This window comes from Macaca nemestrina, chromosome 5 (assembly GCF_043159975.1).
Source record: "Macaca nemestrina isolate mMacNem1 chromosome 5, mMacNem.hap1, whole genome shotgun sequence".
Lineage (NCBI taxonomy): Eukaryota > Metazoa > Chordata > Mammalia > Primates > Cercopithecidae > Macaca > Macaca nemestrina.
The window spans coordinates 71,205,859-71,227,628 of NC_092129.1; the positions used below are offsets into that span (position 1 = coordinate 71,205,859).

The 21,770-nt window shown below is 42.6% G+C and overlaps 1 protein-coding gene and 1 long non-coding RNA gene across 17 annotated transcripts in view; one reads left to right on the plus strand and one right to left on the minus strand.

The window, feature by feature from the left end:
- Nucleotides 1–21,614, plus strand: part of LOC105489041 (estrogen receptor 1) — a 432,743-nt gene extending 411,129 nt beyond the window's left edge. For 11 of the 16 annotated variants that reach the window (XM_011753622.3, XM_071095958.1, XM_011753626.3 and 8 more), the window contains 2 exons: nt 14,257–14,440; nt 18,524–21,614. In XM_011753622.3, the coding sequence (XP_011751924.1) occupies nt 14,257–14,440; nt 18,524–18,758 (419 nt within the window). In that variant the 3' untranslated portion in view covers nt 18,759–21,614. Of the gene's footprint in view, nt 1–14,256; nt 14,441–15,688; nt 15,753–18,523 lie in introns of all 16 variants that reach the window. The other 5 variants (XM_071095960.1, XM_071095961.1, XM_071095962.1 and 2 more) reach the window with 3 other exon arrangements.
- On the minus strand, nt 9,382–13,091 carry LOC139363064 (uncharacterized). The gene is made up of 2 exons (XR_011622948.1): nt 11,413–13,091; nt 9,382–10,163 (listed from the first exon to the last, which is right to left on the minus strand). It is a non-coding gene; the product is annotated as an uncharacterized lncRNA (long non-coding RNA).
- Nucleotides 21,615–21,770: the final 156 nt, after the last annotated feature.

A 21,770-nucleotide genomic window follows, 5' to 3' on the forward strand; every position in this document is an offset into this window, starting at 1 on the left:
CAATATTCAACATTCTTAAAAAATCTTATAAAAAAGAATTTTCAACCCAGAATCTTATATCCAGCCAAGCTAAGCGTCATAAGTGAAGGAGAAATAGAACCCTTTACAGACAAGCAAATGCTGAGAGATTTTGTCACCACCAGGCCTGCCTTACAGGAGCTCTGAAGGAAGCACTAAACATGGAAAGGAACAACTGGTACCCAGCCACTGCAAGAACATGCCAAATTGTAAAGACCATCGATGCTATGAAGAAACTGCATCAATTAATGGGCAAAATAACCAGCTGACATAATAATGACAGGATCAGATTCAAACACAACAATATTAACCTTAAATGTAAATGGGCTAAATGCTCCAATTAAAAGACACAGACTGGCAAATTGGATAAAGAGTCAAGACCCTTTGGTGCGCCGTATTCGGGAGACCCATCTCACATGCACATAGGATCAAAATAAAGGGATGAAGGAAGATCTGCCAAGCAAATGGAAAGCAAAAAGAAAAAAAAAAAAAAAGCAGGGGTTGCAATCCTAGTCTCTGATAAAACAGCATTTAAACCAACAAAGATCAAAAGAGACAAAGACAGCCACTACATAATGGTAAAGAAATCAATTCAACAAGAAGAGCTAACTACCCTAAATATATATGCACCCAGTACAGGAGCACCCAGATTCATACAGCAAGTCCTTAGAGATCTACAAAGAGACAGACTCCCACATAATAATAATGGGAGACTTCAAAACCCCACTGTCAATATTAAACAGATCAACAAGACAGAAGGTTAACAAGGATATCCAGGACTTGAACTCAGCTCTGGACCAAGTAGACCTAATAGACATCTACAGAACTCTACACCCTAATCAACAGAATATACATTCTTCTCAGGACAACATCACACTTATTTTAAAATTGACTACATAATTGAAAGTAAAACAGTCGTCAGCAAATGTAAAAGAACAGAAGTCACAACAAACTGTCTCTCAAACCACAGGGCAATCAAATTAGAACTCAGAATTAAGAAATTCACTCAAATCCACACAACTACACGGCAACTGAGCAACCTGCTCCTGAATGACTACTGGGTACATAATGAAATGAAGGCAGAAATAAAGATGTTCTTTGAAACCAATGAGAACAAAGACACAATGTACCAGAACTTCTGGGACACATTTAAAGCAGTGTGTAGAGGGAAACGTATAGCACTAAATGCTCACAAGAGAAAGCAGGAAAGATCTAAAATTGACACCCTAACATCACAATTAAAAGAACTAGAGAAGCAAGAGCAAACAAATTCAAAAGCAAGCAGAAGGCAAGAAATAACTAAGATCAGAGCAGAACTGAAGGAAATAGAGACACAAAAAACCCTTCAAAAAATCAACGAATCAAGGAGCTGGTTTTTTGAAAAGATCAACAAAATTGATAGACCGCTAGCAAGACTAATAAAGAAGAAAAGACAGAAGAATCAAATAGACGCAATAAAAAATGATAAAGGGGATATCACCACCGATCCCACAGAAATACAAACTACCATCATAGAATACTATAAACTCCTCTATGCAAATAAACTAGAAAATCTAGAAGAAATGGATAAATTCCTGGACACATACACCCTCCCAAGACCCAACCAGGAAGAAGTTGAATCTCTGAATAGACCAATAACAGGTTCTGAAATTGAGGCAATAATTAATAGCCTACCAACCAAAAATGTCCAGGACCAGAGAGATTCACAGCCGAATTCTACCAGAGGTACAAAGAGGAGCTGGTACCATTCCTTCTGAAACTATTCCAATCAATAGAAAAAGAGGGAATCCTCCCCAACTCATTTTATGAGGCCAGCATCATCCGGATACCAAAACCTGGCAGACACACAACAAAAAAGAGAATTTTAGGCTAATATCCCTAAGGAACATCCATGTGAAAATCCTCAATAAAATACTGGCAAACCAAACCCAACAGCACATCAAAAAGCTTATCCACCAAAACCAAGTCAGCTTCATCCCTGGGATGCAAGGCTGGTTCAACATATGCAAATAAATAAACGTAATCCATCACATAAACAGAACCAAAACACATGATTATGTCAATAGATGCAGAAAAGGTCTTTGACAAAATCCAAGAGCCTTCATGCTAAAAACTCTCAATAAACTAGGTATTGATGGAACGTAACTCAAAACAGTAAGAGCTATTTATGACAAACCCACAGCCAATATCATACTGAATGGGCAAAAATTGGAAACATTCCCTTTGAAAACCAGCACAAGATAAGAACGCCCTCTCTCACCACTCCGATTTAACATAGTGTTGGAAGTTCTGGCTAGGGCAATCAGGCAAGAGAAAGAAATAAAGGATATTCAATTAGGAAAAGAGGAAGTCAAATTGTCTCTGTTTGCAGATGACACAATTGTATATTTAGAAAACCCCATCGTCTCAGCCCAAAATCTCCTTAAGTTGATAAGCAACTTCAGCAAAGTCTAAGGATACAAAATCAATGTGCAAAAATCACAGGCATTCCTGTACACCAATAATAGACAAACAGAGAGCCAAATCATGAGTGAACTCCCATTCACAATTACTACAAAGAGAATAAAATACCTAGGAATCCAACTTACAAGGGATGTGAAGGACCTCTTCAAGGAGAACTACAAACCACTGCTCAACAAAATAAAAGAGGACACAAACAAATGGAAAAACATTCCATGCTCATGGATAGGAAGAATCAATATTGTGAAAATGGTCATACTGCCCAAAGTAATTTATAGATTCAATGCTATCCCCATCAAGCTACCCCTGACTTTCTCCACAGACTTGAAAAAAACTAAAGTTCACATGAAACCAAAAAACAGCCTGCAAAGCCAAGACAATCCTAAGCAAAAAGAACAAAGCTGGAGGCATCATGTTACCTGACTTCAAACTATACTACAAGGCTACAGTAATGAAAACAGCATGGTACTGGTACCAAAACAGATATATAGACCAATGGAACAGAACAGAGGCCTCAGAAATAACACCACACATCTGATCTTTGGCAAACCTGACAAAAACAAGCAATGGGAAAAGGATTCCCTATTTAATAAATGGTGCTGGGAAAACTGGCTAGCCATATGTAGAAAGCTGAAACTGGATTCCTTCCTTACACTGTATACAAAAATTCACTCAAGAAGGACTAAAGGCTTAAATGTAAGACCTAACACATAGAAGAAAACCTATACAATACCATTCTGGATATAGGCATGGGCAAAGACTTCATGACTAAAACACCAAAAGCAATGGCAACAAAAGCCAAAATAGACAAATTGGATCTAATTAAACTAAAGAGCTTCTGCACAGCAAAGGAAACTATCATCAGAGTGAACAGGCAACCTACAGAATGGGAGAAAATTTTTGCAATCCACCCATCTGACAGAGGGGTAATATCTTTGTAGAATCTACAAAAAACTTAAACAAATTTACAGGAAAAAAACAAATCCATCAAAAAAGTGGGCAAAGGATATGAACAGACACTTCTCAATACATTTATGCAGCCAACAGACATATGAAAAAATACTCATCATCACTGGTCATCAGAGAAATGCAAATCAAAACCACAATGAGATACCATCTCATGCCAGTTAGAATGGCAATCATTAAAAAGTCAGCAAACAACAGATGCTGGAGAGGATGTGGAGAAATAGGAATGCCTCTACACTGTTGGTGGGAGTGTAAATTAGTTCAACCATTGTGGAAGACAGTGTGGCAATTCCTCAAGGATCTAGAACTAGAAATACCATTTGACCCAGCGATCTCATTAGTGGGTATATACCCAAAGGATTATAAATCATGCTACTATAAAGACACATGCACACGTATGCTTATTGCAGCACTATTTACAATAGCAGAGACTTGGAACCAACCCAAATGTCCATCAATGATAGACTGGATTAAGAAAATGTGGCACATATACACCATGGAATACTATGCAGCCAATAAAAAAGGATGAGTTCATGTCCTTTGCAGGGATGTGGATGAAGCTGGAAACCATCATTCTAAGCAAACTATCACAAGGACATGAAACCAAACACCACATGTTCTCACTCATAGGTGGGCGTTGAACAGTGAGAACACATGGACACAGGGCGAGGAATATCACATACTGGGGCTTGTCAGGGGGTTGGGGGAGTGGGGGAGGGATAGCATTAGGAGAAATACCTAATGTAAATGACAAGTTGATGGGTGCAGCAAACCAGCATGGCACATGTGTACCTATGTAACAAACCTGCACATTGTGCACATGTACCCTAGAACTTAAAGTATAATAAAAAGAAAAAGTGCCTTTCACCTCCCGCCATGATTCTAAGGCATTCCTAGCCTTAGAACTGTAAGTCCAATGACACCTCTTTTTCTTCCCAGTCTTGGGTATGTCTTTAACAGCAGCATGAAAATGATGCACACACACAGAAGTATATCTTTACAGTTTGGCTGTAAATTTCGTTTGCCTGGCCAAAACAAAAAGAACACATTTTATTATAAGGTTCACAGGCTTTTAATTAAAAAAAAATAGACCAGTTATTCAACATAAAAATTCCTTTTCAGACAAAGTTCTACAAAGCCTATTTCTCACAAGTAGGACTTTGGCAAGGACTGTGCAACTGACAACTCGAAGTCATTTATTCCGTGGTGAGAAACCGGAGTACAGATCTTTTGGGTTACCAGTTAGGGGATGATCCATGTGTTTTGATAATCACCTTGGTGGTGATTAGGCTAAAGTTCTCCTATGAAAACCACTAACTTCACACTTCATAGGATGCACCGAAGCCCTTATCACTGCATGGATGAGGGCTAGGTCAGGGCATTGGTAGGCAGAGTTTACAACATGGGGCAGGAAGCATTGAAATTCTATTCCACCTCTTAGTGTATCAGGTCAGGAGTGAAATCTCCTATCTTCCTCTTCTGGATCACTTTCCTCCTGAAGCATCTGGCATAGATGTCTAGGTATAGCTGGGCATGGTGGCGTGTGCCTATAGACCCAGTTACTTCAGAGGCTGAGGCGGGAGGATTGCTTGAGGGCAGGAGTTTGAGGCTGCAGTGAGCCATGATCGCACCACTGCACTCCAGCCTGGGTGACAGAGCAAGACCCTGTCTCTCTTTCTAGAAAAAATAAAAAAGAAAAAGAAAAAAAGGTGTCCAGGCATGTTCTGGTTACTGCTGCTGACTGCTAAATTTAACAGCTAGAAAAAAAATGTTTGGACTCTATAGATCATAAATTTGGATAAGACACAGAGGGAATGGCTTGTCTCATGTTCACAATGTCTGAAGTCTTAGATGGGGAGAGTTGTCAACCAGGGGTAATTTGAGAGTTACGGGCTGGAGCCACCTTGAGGTATCTTTATTCATAGGCTAGCAATTGATATTGGCTGTTGGCTGGGACATCAACTGGACCTGTCAAATGGGAGACCTGTCTGATATCACAGCATGGGACACTAGACCTCTCACAAAGTGGCAAGGGCTCCAGAAGCAACTGTCCCAGCTGACAAAACAAAAGTTTCATAGCCTTCTATGACATGCACTTAGAAGTGGTAATGTGTCACTTCCAGCCCGTTCTATTGATTAGAAGTGAGTCATGAGTCCACTCAGTTTCAAGGGAGAGGGCCCAGATCCCATATCTCCATGGGAAGGGTGCCAAGAACACCTTGTAGAAAAACTTGTGGATAGGAGATACTGGTGTGGTCATCCTTGGAAAACACAATCTTCCCCAGTGTGTAAGAGCGGCTTCCTGCTCTGCGTTGTGGCTTAGTTATTACTGAAATACCAGGCAAGAAAGGGTGGGATCCAGGGAAACAAATATATCCAGGATGTTTTGGTCTGCCTTTTCTGGGAAAAAAGGAAACCCTCAAAGCCTCTGAGACCAGGTCATCCCAGTGGGACTAGAAGTTCCACATGGAACTTTCTGCAAACTCCTCTGCAATAGATGGACTGTGCATTTTCCAAGTGTGTCTTTAGGGCATCTTTTCTGAACTTGGAAAGATAGTAACTGACTGTGGAGTACGAAATCCAGAACCCTGGCTGTTTAAAAATACATTACAGATACAACTAATGAAAAGAAGGCTCCTACGGAAAATATAGATACGTAATGGCTTTGTCCTAAAAGGTATAAGGCTATAATATTTTATTACAAAGGCTATAATATTTATTATTAATTATTAATTATTTATTTAAATAATTAATATTTATTTTATTATTAATAATTAATACTTAAATATTTAAATAAATATAATGTTTCTTATAAAAATTAAAAACTAGGACTTTATATTTAAAAGTGAGATATTAAATTCTTTTTAAAAAGTGCACATTTAAGATTTTTTTTCTCATGTCAACTGAATCAGTTCATCAGTTTCACTGTGAATGTGTTGATACACCAAGTATTTACTTTCTAGAACATCTAGTAGATTTCAATAAAAAATTATACAAGTTGAAAAATGTCACTGAATCAGAAGCATATGGTTGGTTATGTAGTATCTGTGCCAAGTGGGTATATAGCAATACCAAATGAACAGGACTGCCATGTTCCCTTGCTGGGTTCCAGCAAAAACACTCATCTTCACTGTCATCTCCCTTTGAGACCTCTTAGAGAGGACTTCGATAAGTGTATGGTCTTATACACACTAGTCTAACAATACACATTTGCTCAAGGATTGGGTTATGAGCACGCTCTTCACCTTTCAGGTAAACATTACACATCAGTAGAAGGATGGAAGTTTCCTATCTATGAACAAATATTTCCCAAAGCAGTAATCTCTTTATTCAATTCACATAATGAGAAGTTAGTTCCTCTATGCCATAGAGCAATCTCTTTGAAGTCTTTAGTAATGTTGAGGGCTTTAAATCATAACAAACTAGACATTCAAGTGTCTTAGGCTTGCCCATTAGTTCCTTGAACAAATTGGTTGCTATGAAGTATGTTAGTATTCAGAATGAATGGATGGCATGATGGGGGATGTCTAGCTGGTTCTAGAATTTAGACTGTGGTTTCCATAACGAAGTGTGGCAGTATTGGCATTAGGGAATAGAATGATTTCTAAGTAAACTTTGCAACCTAAAGCCTTAAGAATGTAGGAAATGGCAACAAAAAGAGGCATACAAAATATTCCTCTGGCTTTATTCCTCTTTTCACAAATGTATTCACTTTCCCATCAGTAAGTCATAAAATACTTCTCATCTTGCATCAGAGTAGGACACCTACTGTAACAAATAGGCTACAAAATGTATAATGGCTCAAACACCTAGAAGTTTATTTCTTGTTTACTTAACAATGCTGGGTCCATGAACAGGTTAGTATCATAACCCTCTCTGATGTGGTCACTCAGGGAGTCAGGCTGTTGAGGGCTCTGCCATCATGAATGGGTGGCTTCCAAGGTCATCCTAAGAGTTATCTCCATTATAACCAGTCCAGGCAGAAAGGCAGAACAGGCATGGAGGAGCAAGGCTATCCATGGATAAGTCATCCTCTTAAAGTCATCGTAGCATCGTGATAGGGCTCTTTTCACAAAACAAAGATTCAGTCCATGTTTTCAAGATTTTACATTTCAGTAGCCACAATACAAAGAAGCTAAGATAGTCTCGTGATTCGTCATCCTGGCTGTTAATGGAGAGTTTTTTAAAAGCACAGATATCAGGGCTCCACCCTCAGCTTCCAATCATGAGGTTTTGATGGAACCTGACAGCTGCATCTTGTAAAACTCCACAGGAGATTCTGAGAGACAGCCAAGTTTGAGATTCACAAACCTTAAGAGAAAAATCTCCTTCAATTGCCAGTAACGAACTACCAGTCTAATAAAACATACATATTCCTTTGACTACTCTTAAATGAAACAACTAGGTAATAATTTACCTGTACATATAATTAAAAATTTAGTGTATTTTATAACCATCATATAAAGGAGAAATAATATTAAACTATACTAAAATAAAATGATATATATTTCAATGCAGATGCCCAAGCTTGACTAAAGTAGGAAACATAATACAGTAATAAAATGCTTATATATACTTATAATGAATATTTGGATACGAGAAGACGATCAGAGGCTTTTTATACGAGAAGTACAGGCATATGAAAAAGCAGAAAAAGAGATGGACACCAGATTGAGAAAACTAAAAACTAACCAACCTATTTGTGTATGATAAAAGGAGAAAAAAAAAAAATAAATCGATTAGTAAAAATATGCTACTGTGTGGTCTGAATATTCGTCCCTTCCAAAACTCATGTTGAAATTTAATCCCCAATGTGGCAGTATTGAGAAGTAGGACCTTTACGAGATGATTGGTTCGTGAAGGTTCTACACTCATGAGTGGTTGAAACCATTCACCGAATAACGCGCTGGTGGATCAAGGAATATCCCAGAAGTGGGACTGGTAGCTTTATAAGAGAAGGAAGAGAGACCTGCACTGGCACACTCAGCCCCCTTGCCATAGGAGCCACCTCGGGATCCTGCAGAGTCCCCACCAGAAAGAAGGCCCTCACCCAAGGTGTCCCCTTGGCCTAGGACTTCCCAACCTCCACAACTGTAAGAAATGAATTCCTTTTCTTTGTAAGTTACCCAGTTTCAGGTATTCTGTTATAAACAACAGAAAATGGGCTAAAACACATGCCAAGAAAATTCAAAGACTGTGGAAGTGAAAGAAGAATAAAAAATGAAGAAATAATTTTGCAAATGAGTCTGGCTTTATTATAAGTGTATTGTCAAAGTGATTCCCTTTGTTATAAGATGAAAAAGAGCCAAAGTGGATAGAAACATTTATCCTATCTTAATATCCCACTACATTCAAGGCAAATATTCAGTCAGTCTCTGGAACTTAACAAGGCCTTGGAGATTATATCCTTTGGATAAGCAGTGGAGAAGACAAGATGGATTGGAAAAAGGAACAATAAAACATGTAAGAGGCTATCAGGAAGCGTGTACAAAAACTCTGGAGATGATGTCAATGTAAAACAAAAAGATACAAACCTCAAAATGATTTTAATATGTACCCACAAAAATGGATTTCTTATCATGTTACATATTTATTTTAAAACATATAGGAGGCAATAACAATATTTCATTGATGTGTACTATTTTATAATTGTTGGCTCTAATTTTATTTAGTAGAGTCTTACAGCTCCTGTCTACATATTTACATCCATTTGTATTGTTTTTGTGGTACCTGTTCAACTGCGCTGAAATCATTTCAATTAAATGCATGGTTGAAAAGCTGACATAATATATTCAATTGCCAAACTAAATAAAGTGAATAAATTATTTAATAATTTGGGGAAATTTTATTCCATTTAAACTTCCTTCTCTATAACCAATTAATATACTGGAACTTTTGGGCACAGCCATGTGAAAGCTTTTCGAAACTTTTCACTACTTGTTTTTTTTTTTTTTTTTTTTTTTTGAGATGGAGTCTCACTCTGTCACCCAGGCTGGAGTGCAGTGGTGCGATCTCGGCTCACTGCAACCTCCACCTCCCGGGTCCAAGCGATTCTCCTGCCTCAGCCTCCCGAGTAGTTGGGATTACAGGCACCTGACACCATGCGTGAGTAACTTTTGTATTTTTAGTAGAGAAAGGATTTCACCATGTTGGCCGGGCTGGTCTTGAACCCCTCACCTCAAGTGATTCGCCTGCCTCGGCCTCCCAGAGTGCTGGGGTTACAGGCATGAGCCACTGCATCCAGCCACTCTAGATTTTTATTTGTAGTAGATTTAGTTCAGTAGGGCATTTGAGAGGCATAGGAACTGGAACAAATCCTTCATTGTTAGGGACTGTCTTGCACATTGTAGGACATCCAGTATAGTCCCTTCCAAGAAGTGGCAACAGCAGCCTCAGGCTGTCCAAACACCCTGTTAGGGACAGTGCCACTCCCAGAACCACAAATGAACCACAATCATAGGAGAAGCATACAACAAACGTGTTTATCAGACGGTCAGCTTCGGTGGCACTTTTGAGCAAGCACGCTATTTGGTTGTAGAATGAGTCCCCAGCGGGGCACCCGAAAGGCTGATGTGTGACTCATCCCTAGGACCTCTCTGTGAGTGTGAAAGCTCCTCCTTCTCCAAGCTGAGTGGCAGCTTTCTGGTCCAGACTACTTAAACTGTGACTTGAGGAATTTTCTTCACTTTTTCCTTTGAGTCATTCTGTTTTTGATCAAGCTGCAATAGAATGAAGGACTCTCTCAGGGTCTGCTGTCACATCCTTCCTTTGGGAACAGAAAGAAAATCTGGCCTGGCTTGAAGAGTTTGTCCTCAAGCATCTGGTAAGCCATAGGCATCAGCGTCTCTTACTTCTCCAGGGACATTTAGATGTGCCCCCCATCTCCATGGAGGCCATGGCAAGGGGACCCCTGGTTGTACTAGAGCTTCCTTCTGGGCACAGCCACACCGCACGGGTACTGCAGTGTACGACACACCTCCTCCAGCTTTCGGAAGACTCCGTTATCTAGAAAAGTGCTGAGAAATGGAGAACGGGGTTCCTCTGGGGTGGAGATGGAAAGAGGAAAAGGAAGAGAGAATGTCCTAGCAAAATGAGAGAAGGTGAGGGACAGCAGAATTGAGAGTGAGGGAGAGAGCAAGAGACTAAATTGCGATGTCTTGTACATAGGGGTATCCTCGTGGCTTCGCTCCCCTTTCGTTTGTACCACTCAGTTTCCCCAGACTCTTCCTAGATATCTCCTTATTGGCTATAAGATTCAGGATGCCTAGAAGCTCAGATTTGCTGGCAGCATCTCAAGACTGGATAATGACATATAGATTTTGTTTGTTTGTTTCCATCATTGGGATTTGGAGCAATCTCCAGAGTTGCAAAAGCCTACCTTGTTGCAAGAATATTTCTGCGGGTCCACACTGTCTGCTCAGTTGCTTTGTGCTGCTGGGCACAGTGGTGTGGCCATGCAGGGTGGGAGAGACCACCTGGGATATGGAAACTACCAGCAGCCCTGTTTTGCTCTTGCTTATTGGCGGTGGTTGCCAAAGCACATGAAGCATTCTGGGAAGCTGAATTTCTGTTGTTTCTCCCAAATGGCCCCTGAAGGGCAACAGGCAGCAAACATGGACGACATTTTGCCAGAGAAGTCCAGAAAGAAGATGGCTTCTGTTGTCAACTATTGGCATTTCAACAGGACCCTATTTTTATTTCTCAATATATTTGCACAGCTAGGAAGCATCTGCTGACAAGGATGAGATGATAAGCTGTATTGATGCCAAAACAGGACTAGAAAAACAGGCTTGTTCTGCAAATGGCCTGCATCCTGAGAGTCTGTGTTAAGAACATTCTCTCTCTGCAGGCAATATCTGCTCTTAAAACATTAACACTTGAAAGGAAGTAAGGCTTGGAATCCTTAGCATAGTCATGCACATACTAGGTTCTCGATAAGTGCGTCCTGGATGAGGAAGCCACACGCACCTTAAGGAGGATGGAACACTGGCAGCCCAAGAAAAAAGTCACTCCCCAGAGGCTGAGTGCCGTGTCTTTGACCTCCATTGACAAGGTCATGGTGAAATGCTGGCTCTCGGGGTTGCTGAGGTCCCAGCACAGCGTGCTTTCTCGCCGTGGAAACAATAACAAGAGAAGTGATGCACACGTGTCACCTTTCCAGGCAGGGACATTCAAGCTGTTTGAGTCTCCATTCTGTGGTTTCCTTCAACAAGAAAGGGATTATTGGAGAATGAGACCGGCATCCTGGGTGGGAACAAAAAAGAAAATTGGTAGAAAGTACATCATCCAAGTTGGTCTAACTCAGTTCTGTGGCTTGGGTGGGTTCCTAGGATATCCAGCTGGAGGCAGGGGCTCTAGGGGATGTGAGGCTGCACTGTGTATGATGTCACAGAGGACTGTGAGAGGCGGAGACAAGGGGAGGTAAACTGAGGCCCTCCTAGCCCTAATCCCCCAGCTCACACCCTCTGTTATCTGCCGCCTCCAGGCCAACACCACGGCCATGGGACATTTGCCTATTTTTCTGATAGACACATTCTTTCTCTACCAGCAGCCCACATGGAACATAAGTGAAGTAATTCAGCAATTTCCTTCTTAACCTGCTGTCTCTCTGCTGCTTACTTCTTCTGTGCTGTTTGCTTTAGATCAAAGTGCCCCAGGGTACCAAAAGCTACATTATCCTATTCAACTGCGTGGAAACCAAGATCCCGACCATTCTGGTTTTGTTGTTATTGTTATGCTAGTTTTAAACCTTAGCCATTTTCCATTCTGGGCAATTACAACTCTGTTTACTATGAGTTCCTCTGTGTAGATGTTTCTCCCATTTCCAACCTACAAGCTGCTACGTGAGCAGTAACTTGTCACCATGTTTTCCGCATAAAGTCAGGGATGGATAAACTTGGGAGCCTTTAGCTCTTGAAGGTGCTGATGAGGAAGGGGAGAGGAGAGGAGAAGGAATATGTTTGTGAGATGGTCAGTGGGCTGAATAGTGGGATGACCGATAAGTGTTGCTATAAATACACATAATCTGGGAAAAAAAACCAAAACACTGTCATCTGCTCCCTGCAAAGTGGTGTGATTAGGCAGGATGGAGCTTATTTCTGCAGTGTTAGAAAATGCATCCTTGTAGTCCCCAAAAAGCCTGTTCCATCCTGCCCATCTCTTGTTTTCAATACTTCTCAGTCCACTGTCACTCATTTTCTTCCTGTCCTTGGGTTGAGGTCTCAACTTCTTGTAATAGAATTTTTTCAGTTACAAGCGACAAAAATCCAACTCTGACTATCTTAAGCTAAAAGGGGATTCACTGATACACTGTTAGGAAGGATATATGAAAGCTCAAAGGTCAAGTGAAAAAAATGTAAGAACTAAGAACTTGGCCAGGTGCAGTGGCTCACGCCTGCAATCCCAGCACTTTGGGAGGCCAAGGTGGGTGGATCACGAGGTCAGGAGTTCAAGACCAGCCTGCCAAAGATGGTGAAGCCCTGTCTCTACGAAAAATACAAAAATTAGCTGGGTGTGGTGGCGGGCACCTGTAATTCCAGCTACTTGGGAGGCTGAGGCAGAGAACTGTTTAAACCCTGGAGGCAGAGGTTGCAGTGAGTCGAGATCGTGCCACTGCACTCCAGCCTGGGTGACAAAGTGGAGACTCTGTCTCAAAAAAAAAAAAAAAAGAAAAAGAAAAAACTAAGACCTTGTGACTACTACCTGGATCTCTCTCTCTCTCTCTCTCTTTCTTTCTCTCTTTCACCCCCACACTATCACCTCTGCTTGTTGTCAGTAGTTTCCTTTCTGCAGACAGGAGTTCCATGTGCTGGGAAGACGGCCATTCAGAGCCCTGTATTCTCATCCTCCCAGTTTAGCAATGCTAGAGGAAAGAACTTTTGTCTCACAACCTCACATACAATCTCAGAAATAGGCTCTTATTTTCTGGCTCGAGGCTAATGCTGTCCAGAAACACCAGGTGCCGTGATGGTCTCACTTTCTGTCCTGGATCTGTCTGTGGGGCCCAGAGAGCAGGATCTATTTCAGAAAATATGCAAGAGAGGAAAAACTTACGTGGCCATAAAAAACCAGTGGTTTTCAAGGTGGCCTATACCCATCCACATCCTAAACTTCTGTGCTGAGGCTTAGTGCTTAGACTTCAAATTTGATCTAAAGTGCAAACTTGATTAAAAGTGCTTAGGCTTCAGACTTGATCTAAAACAGAAATCCTACTTGGAAACATCACCTTCCAATCACTTAGCCAATCGCTCATCACTCTCTGTCTCTGAATCTCACCACGAGTTTCACACATCTCCCGAGAGAGCGTCTCCTTTATCATTACCACCTGTGGAGTCAGCAGATTGGGTTTCATCTAAGCTCTGCCGCCTATATCCGAGTTCCCTAGCAGGTTAGTGGCTTTAGTGACTTTCTCTGCCCTTTAGTTTCTTGATGTGAAAAGGAACAACAGTGGCTGCTCACAGGGTTGTCAATTACACGGTCAATTACATTACATGGACAATTCATGTTGGTGTCAGACCTGTCTGAGAAAAGATGGCCCATGTTACCATGACAGGCCCCAAGGCCAACAGCCCCTTTCTGGGTCATGGCTCACATAAAGGGGCCCCCCCTGGTTTGCTGGTGCTCTGAAACTTGCATATGCCTTAGGAATTTTACATTGTAACTCGGTTTCAAATGGGTCTGGAGCATCCCCAATGCTAGACTACTGTGCTGGGGAAGGCCACTGGCTCGTTATTACATCCCAAGGACACTCTGGGTCTCCTAGACCTCATCCTCTTTGAGCTTCTCTCTCTCACTCTCTCTCTGCACATTCAGGAGTGTACACATTTCTGTCCAGCACCCTGAAGTCTCTGGAAGAGAAGGACCATATCCACCGAGTCCTGGACAAGATCACAGACACTTTGATCCACCTGATGGCCAAGGCAGGCCTGACCCTGCAGCAGCAGCACCGGCGGCTGGCCCAGCTCCTCCTCATCCTCTCCCACATCAGGCACATGAGGTGAGGCATCTGTGGGCTTCCTACAGGAGAGACATAAAGAAAACACGCCCCCAAACCTATGTGACAGCTGGCCAGGAAGGACTGGTGCCTGCATATGGAGAGCGCACTTGTGAGAGTTCCTGGCACAGAATAAGCATAAATGCTATGGGAGGACAGGAGAGAGATGTTTTAAATCTGCATGGGTCACAGGGCAAGTGTCAGAGAAGGCATAGAGGAAGCGATACTTATGCTACGTTTAAAGCATGTGCTTTGGGGCAGGGGTTTAGAGATTGGGTGCAGTGTGCAAATAGGAGGAGGGAGCCAATCAAGAGAAGCCTGTGAGTGTACACATCCCCTGAAGACACTGGGCACATCTGTTATGGTCCCTGTGCACACCTGGATATCCTAAATGAGAGACCCTGGGGCCAGATGCCTCACAGAGAGTCAATGTTGATTCCTTCATACCTGTTGAACCCCTTCTTGTCACCCCCACTGCCATTACCCTAGTCTAAGCCACCATCATTTTCTGTTGGACTTCTGGGCCAGTCACTGAACATGTATGCCTGCCTGTAATCTAGATCCTTTCTAGATCATTCTCCATGATGTGTCCAGAGTGATCATTCTAGAAGCAAATCTGATGTCATCCTCCTGCTTAAAACCCTTCAGTGGCTTCTCATTGCTTTTAGATAAAAGTATAAACCATTTCACTTTGTTTTTATTACTCCTTATGATTCAGCCCTTACTTAGCTTACGAGGACTTCCTCATGTCTGAGCTCTAGCCATAATAGCTGACTGTTGGATGAGTCATCTGGGGGAGGTTCTTCTTCAGGCTGCAGATTGGCGGGCAGCCCTCCTGACCTCAGCTGGGCTCACTCACACATCTGGGAGGCAGCTGCCTGAGGCCAGGGTGACTCTGCTCTGTGTCTCATGTCTCCTATCCTCCTTGTACCCACATGTTAGCTGGGACATGTTCTCATAGCAACTGCAGAGGCATGAGAAAGCGATCCTGTTTGGGCAAGTGCATTTTACTATTTTCTTTCACTCATGTCCACTGACATTTCATTGGCCAAGCAAGCATGTGAGGAGTCCAGAGTCAAAGATGGACATGTTGCCAGGGGCATGAATATTTCTGAGCAATAATCTAACCTGTCATAGCTCAGATCTCACTCCTTGAAGGAAGCATCTCCTAACCCTTAAGACCTAGTTGGAACTTATACTCTGTTCTTCCCTATGGTTACTGCCCATTTTACTATTTTTCTGCCCATTTAGATTGACAACTCTGTGAGCCATGGCTTGCTTACCCAATATCACCTAGCACGGTGCAGAGCACATAGTAAGTACTCAACAAATGTTTTCTGTAAGAGCTAAGGAAGGATATCAGCAGAGAAAATAGAGTCTTTCTATGCCAAAAGGTGAAAGTGGCCTCATTTCCATTCCATCGTCCTGCAATTTGGCCAAAAGCTTAGTGGATACCATTCTCATGAGCAGACCTTATCTGCAGGGAAGAGATGGGGAGACTGCCGGGTTATGTATTGCAGACTCCAGCAGGACCACAGCGATGATTCAAAGTGATGACACTAGGACAGGTACTCATGGGTGATGAAGCCTACATGACCTTGAGCTTACACCAGGCCCCTAGGAATGAAAGAGATTCCTTCTCTTAGTGGCTGTGAGGGAAGGCCTATGATGTCTTAAGAAGGTTGGATTCTATCATTTTTAAGGGACCTTCAAATCCTGAGACCATGATTCAAATGGCAAGAAGTTTGCTTCATTAAAGTCCCAGGCACCACCCTTTCCAGAGACAACCTTAAAAAATTATTAGCTCCTGGGAAAATAGATGTATCTGATTTTCTTTGCATCCCTCACAGTGCCGTATATGAAGACTTACATATGGTAAAGGCCCACAACGTTATTACCGAGTGAGTGAACGAAGAAATGAGGGAATGAATGAATGAACAAATGACTCATGGCAGGCTTTTCCCTGCCCTGTGAATTCGGCTTCTACTTGGTAATTGCAGTAGGTAAGGTGATTGCAGTCTCTGTTCTCAGGGTTCCCCAAGGATCCCTGTGTAACAGACGGAGGAATCACATCTGTCAGGTAGAGAAGGTGACTGCATTCAGAGTATACATTTCCAGTCTTCCCTGTCTTTTTCTTTTGATGAGTATTAGAGAGAGGGAAGCCGTGAGTGGATTAGATGCCAAAATCCCTGGCTGAGAGAATAACCTTACCCTGGAGGAAAACATCTTAGCTTTGACTCTGAGCTGGGAATGTCAGTGATGTTGTAGATTCAATGCATTGCAGTTGGGTGTTTCTATTTGTTGAAAGGAATTGCTGAATTTTCAAATCCATTAACTGCTTGTCAGCATTAGCAAGCCTAATTAGTTAATACTAAGTAAATTTGCACTGAATATACAACCCTGGCTGATTTTACTGGCCACGTCTGGCAGAGGGCAGCAGCAAGGTGAAAGTGCTGTAGTTTCTGTTAGAATCGTGTGAAAAGCTGGAGAGAGGTTGCTTCTCTTTCTCTCTCTCTCTCCTGTCTCTCTCTCTCTCTCTCACACACACACACGATTGTAATAATAATAATATTTTGGTTCCTCACTACAGCCAATCTAAATCACAGAAGTCTATGTTGTTAAGTAAGCTTGGCCCCAGTCATATGTTGCTACTCAGAGAATTCAATATCAGATTTCATCTGACTGTAAATGTGAATCATCAGGTTGCACGAGGAACACAGTGGCAGATCCAGGGGGCATTTAACTTTTATAGCATTTTAAATGAGGGGGAGGGAAAAAAAAGTAACACTTAAACAAGTAATTTAGACCATGTTGTAGGCCCTGAATAGCTTTGATGTTGTGTTTTCATGGCAGGTCTCCAACTTGAGCTGAATTTTCCCCTACTAAAAATGCAAATTTTTCTAAGACATTCTCTTGGCCTTGCTACTCATGATACATATTTCTTTTAAAAGAAATTTCAAACTAGATAATAGTTGTTCTCCTCCCTACCCCCGCCACCAGTAGTGTGGTGGGGCAGCAGAGTTGTGGCTGGTGGAGGAGAGCAGAGGAGGAGAGTAGGGAAAGGAGAATGCCATGTGCCTACATTTCCCTCTGCCCATTTCCCCCCTTGTTTTCCTGAACATGAACTGAGCTCTGGGCACTGTTTTAGGCCTAGCAGGGGACAGGATAAAGCCTGCTTCTCTAGGAATTCGCCCTGAGTGTGTGAGTGTGTGCATGTGTGTGTTTGGAGGCGGAGAGAATAAACACAAATAAATAAAAAGGAGAATTTCAGGTAGTGATAAGTATGCTAAGAGAAACAGACCAGTGTGAAAGAGGAAGGCTGAGACTGCAGAGGCTTGAGGCCGCTGCCACTGGGTAGCAGTAGACCTTTCCGAGCAGGCGGCATTTGAAGACTGGAGGAAGGTGCATCCCAGGAAGTAGGAACAGCAAGTGTGGGTCCCCTAAGTCTTGGGGGGAGCTTAGTTCCTTTAAGGGCAGCACAAAAATCAGTGTGGCTAGGGAGAGTGGGTTAGGGGAGACAGGCAGGAAGAGCTTGGAGATGTGGATGGAAGCTGGACCAGTTGGGCCTTGTAGAGCATGGAAAGACATTTAGATTGTATTCTGAGTTAAATGGGAAGTGACGTGAGAGATTTAACAGTGGAGCGTCTTGAACTGCTTTACGCATTTAAAATACGGGCTCCTTCATGGCTGAATATCTCCTGTTCTCTTTTTAGATGCACTGGCGATCCTATTTGAATGCATTTAGATCCTATTGGAAGGGAATAGGATCTCATTTGAGGCCGCGGAGGGCCGTGGAAGTCACCTGCATAGCAAATACCCTGAAAGTGGCTGCAGGGAGAGTGTGAGGGTGGGACCACCCACGTAGGAGGTGGAAAATGAAAACCTCACAGCCATGAGTTCCAGATTAGGGCCTCTGAAAGCCCTCAGCTTTCCCAGCTCCCATCCTAAAGTGGGTCTTTAAACAGCAAGAAAGATTGGCTGCCGTGTGTCTTTGGAGTTCCTCTTCCTTCCCCTTCTAGGGATTTCAGCACTCCTGGGGCTCGGGCTGGCTCTAAAGTGGTCCTCTCTGTGTCTTCCCACCCACAGTAACAAAGGCATGGAGCATCTGTACAGCATGAAGTGCAAGAATGTGGTGCCCCTCTACGACCTGCTGCTGGAGATGCTGGACGCCCACCGCCTACATGCGCCCACTAGCCGTGGAGGGGCGCCCATGGAGGAGACGGACCAAAGCCACTTGGCCACCGCGGGCTCTACTTCATCGCATTCCTTGCAAAAGTATTACATCACGGGGGACGCAGAGGGTTTCCCCGCCACAGTCTGAGAGCTCCCCGGCTCCCCCACGGTTCAGATAATCCCTGCTGCATTTTACCCTCATCATGCACCACTTTAGCCAAATTCTGTCTCCTGCATACACTCCGGCATGCATCCACCACCAATGGCTTTCTAGATGAGTGGCCATTCATTTGCTTGCTCAGTTCTTAGTGGCACATCTTCTGTCTTCTGTTGGGAACAGCCAAAGGGATTCCAGGGCGAAATCTTTGTAACAGCTCTCGTTCCCCCTGTGCTATGTTACTAAGCGTGAGGATTCCTGTAGCTCTTCACAGCTGAACTCAGTCTACGGGTTGGGGCTCAGACGACTCTGTGCATTTAAGCTACTTGTAGAGACCCAGGCCTGGAGAGTAAACATTTCACCTCTGATAAGCACTTTTTAAATGGCTTTAAGAATAAGCCACAGCAAAGAATTTAAAGTGGCTCCTTTAATTGGGGACTTGGAGAAAGCTAGGTCAAGGGTTTATTATAGCACCCTCTTGTATTCCTATGGCAATGCATCCTTTTATGAAAGTGGTATACCTTAAAGCTTTTATATGACTGTAGCAGAGTATCTGGTGACTGTCAATTCATTTCCCCTATAGGAATACAAGGGGCACACAAGGAAGGTGGATCCTCTAGTTGGCAAGACTATTTTAACTTGATACACTGCAGCTTCAGATGTGCTGAGAGCTCTGCCTCTGGCTTTCCGGTCATGGGTTCCAGTTCATTCGTGCCTCCCATGGACCTATGGAAAGCAGCAAGTTGATCTTAGTTAAGTCTCCCTATATGAGGGATAAGTTCTTGATTTTTGTTTTTATTTTTGTGTTACAAAAGAAAGCCCTCTCTCCCTGAACTTGCAGTTAGGTCAGCTTCAGGACCTGTTTCGGTGGGTGCTGTACTTGGATCTTCCCGGCGTGTGTGTGCCTTACACAGGGGTGAACTGTTCACTGTGGTGATGCATGATGAGGGTGAAGGGTTGTTGAAAGGAGCAGGGGCCCTAGTGATGCATTTAGCCCTGGGGCATGGAGCTGAACAGCGCTTGTGCAGGATTATTGTGGCTACTAGAGAACAAGAGGGAAAGTAGGGCAGAAACTGGATACAGTTCTGAGGCACAGCCAGACTTGCTCAGGGTGGCCCTGCCACAGGCTGCAGCTACCTAGGAACATTCCTTGCAGACCCCGCATTGCCCTTTGGGGGTGCCCTGGGATCCCTGGGGTAGTCCAGCTCTTCTTCATTTCCCAGCGTGGCCCTGGCTGGAAGAAGCAGCTGTCACAGCTGCCGTAGACAGCTGTGTTCCTACAACTGGCCCAGCACCCTGGGGCACGAGAGGAGGGTGGGGACCGTTGCTGTCACTACTCAGGCCGACTGGGGCCTGGTCAGATTACATATGCCCTTGGTTGTTTAGAGCTAATCCAAAATCAGGGTTTGGTTTGGGGAAGAAAATCCTCCCCCTTCCTCCCCCACTCCCACCGCCTCCACTCCTGCCAGCTCATTTCCTTCAATTTCCTTTGACTTATAGGCTAAAAAGGAAAGGCTCATTCCAGCCACAGGGCAGCCTTCCCTGGGCCTTTGCTTCTCTAGCACAAGTATGGGTTACTTCCTTTTTCTTAACAAAAAAGAATGTTTGATTTCCTCTGGGTGACCTTATTGTCTATAATTGAAACCCTACTGAGAGGTGATGTCTGTGTTAGCCAATGACCCAGGTGAGCTGCTCAGGCTTCCCTTGGTATGTCTTGTTTGGAAAAGTGGATTTCATTAATTTCTGATTGTCCAGTTAAGTGATCACCAAAGGACTGAGAATCTGGGAGGGAATAAAAAAAAAAAAAAAAGTTTTTATGTGCACTTAAATTTGGGGACAATTTTATGTATCTGTGTTAAGGATATGTTGAAGAACATAATTCTTTTGTTGCTGTTTGTTTAAGAAGCACCTTAGTTTGTTTAAGAAGCACCTTATATAGTATAATATATATTTTTTTGAAATTACATTGCTTGTTTATCAGACAATTGAATGTAGTACTTCTGTTCTGGATTTAATTTGACTGGGTTAACATGCAAAAACCAAGGAAAAATATTTAGTTTTTTTTTTTTTTTTGTATACTTTTCAAGCTACCTTGTCATGTATACAGTCATTTATGCCTAAAGCCTGGTGATTATTCATTTAAATGAAGATCACATTTCATATCAACTTTTGTATCCACAGTAGACAAAATAGCACTAATCCAGATGCCTATTGTTGGATATTGAATGACAGACAATCTTATGTAGCAAAGATTATGCCTGAAAAGGAAAATTATTCAGGGCAGCTAATTTTGCTTTTACCAAAATATCAGTAGTAATATTTTTGGACAGTAGTTAATGGGTCAGTGGGTTCTTTTTAATGTTTATACTTAGATTTTCTTTTAAAAAAATTAAAATAAAACAAAAAAAAATTTCTAGGACTAGATGATGTAATACCAGCTAAAGCCAAACAATTATACAGCGGAAGGTTTTACATTATTCATCCAATGTGTTTGTATTCATGTTAAGATACTACTACATTTGAAATGGGCAGAGAACATCAGTGATTGAAATGTTTGCCCAGGGGTCTCCAGCAACTTTGGAAATCTCTTTGTATTCTTACTTGAAGTGCCACTAATGGACAGCAGATATTTTCTGGCTGATGTTGGTATTGGGTGTAGGGACATGACAAAAAAAACCTCTTACCTCTGCTTTCTCCCACTCTGAGGCAAGTTAAAATTTGAAAGATGTGATTTATCTGGGGGCTCAGGTATGGTGGGGAAGTAGATTCAGGAATTTGGGGAATGGCAAATATATGAAGAAAAGTATTGAAAGTATTTGGAGGAAAATTGTTAATTCTGGCACCTGGAGTGTGCACCAGGGTTCCGTAGTCCACTTCTGCCCTGGAGACCGCACATCAACTGGCTCCATTTATAGCCATTTCTAAAATGGCAGCTTCAGTTCTAGAGAAGAAAGAACAACATCAGCAGTAAAGTCCATGGAATAGCTAGTGGTCTGTGTTTCT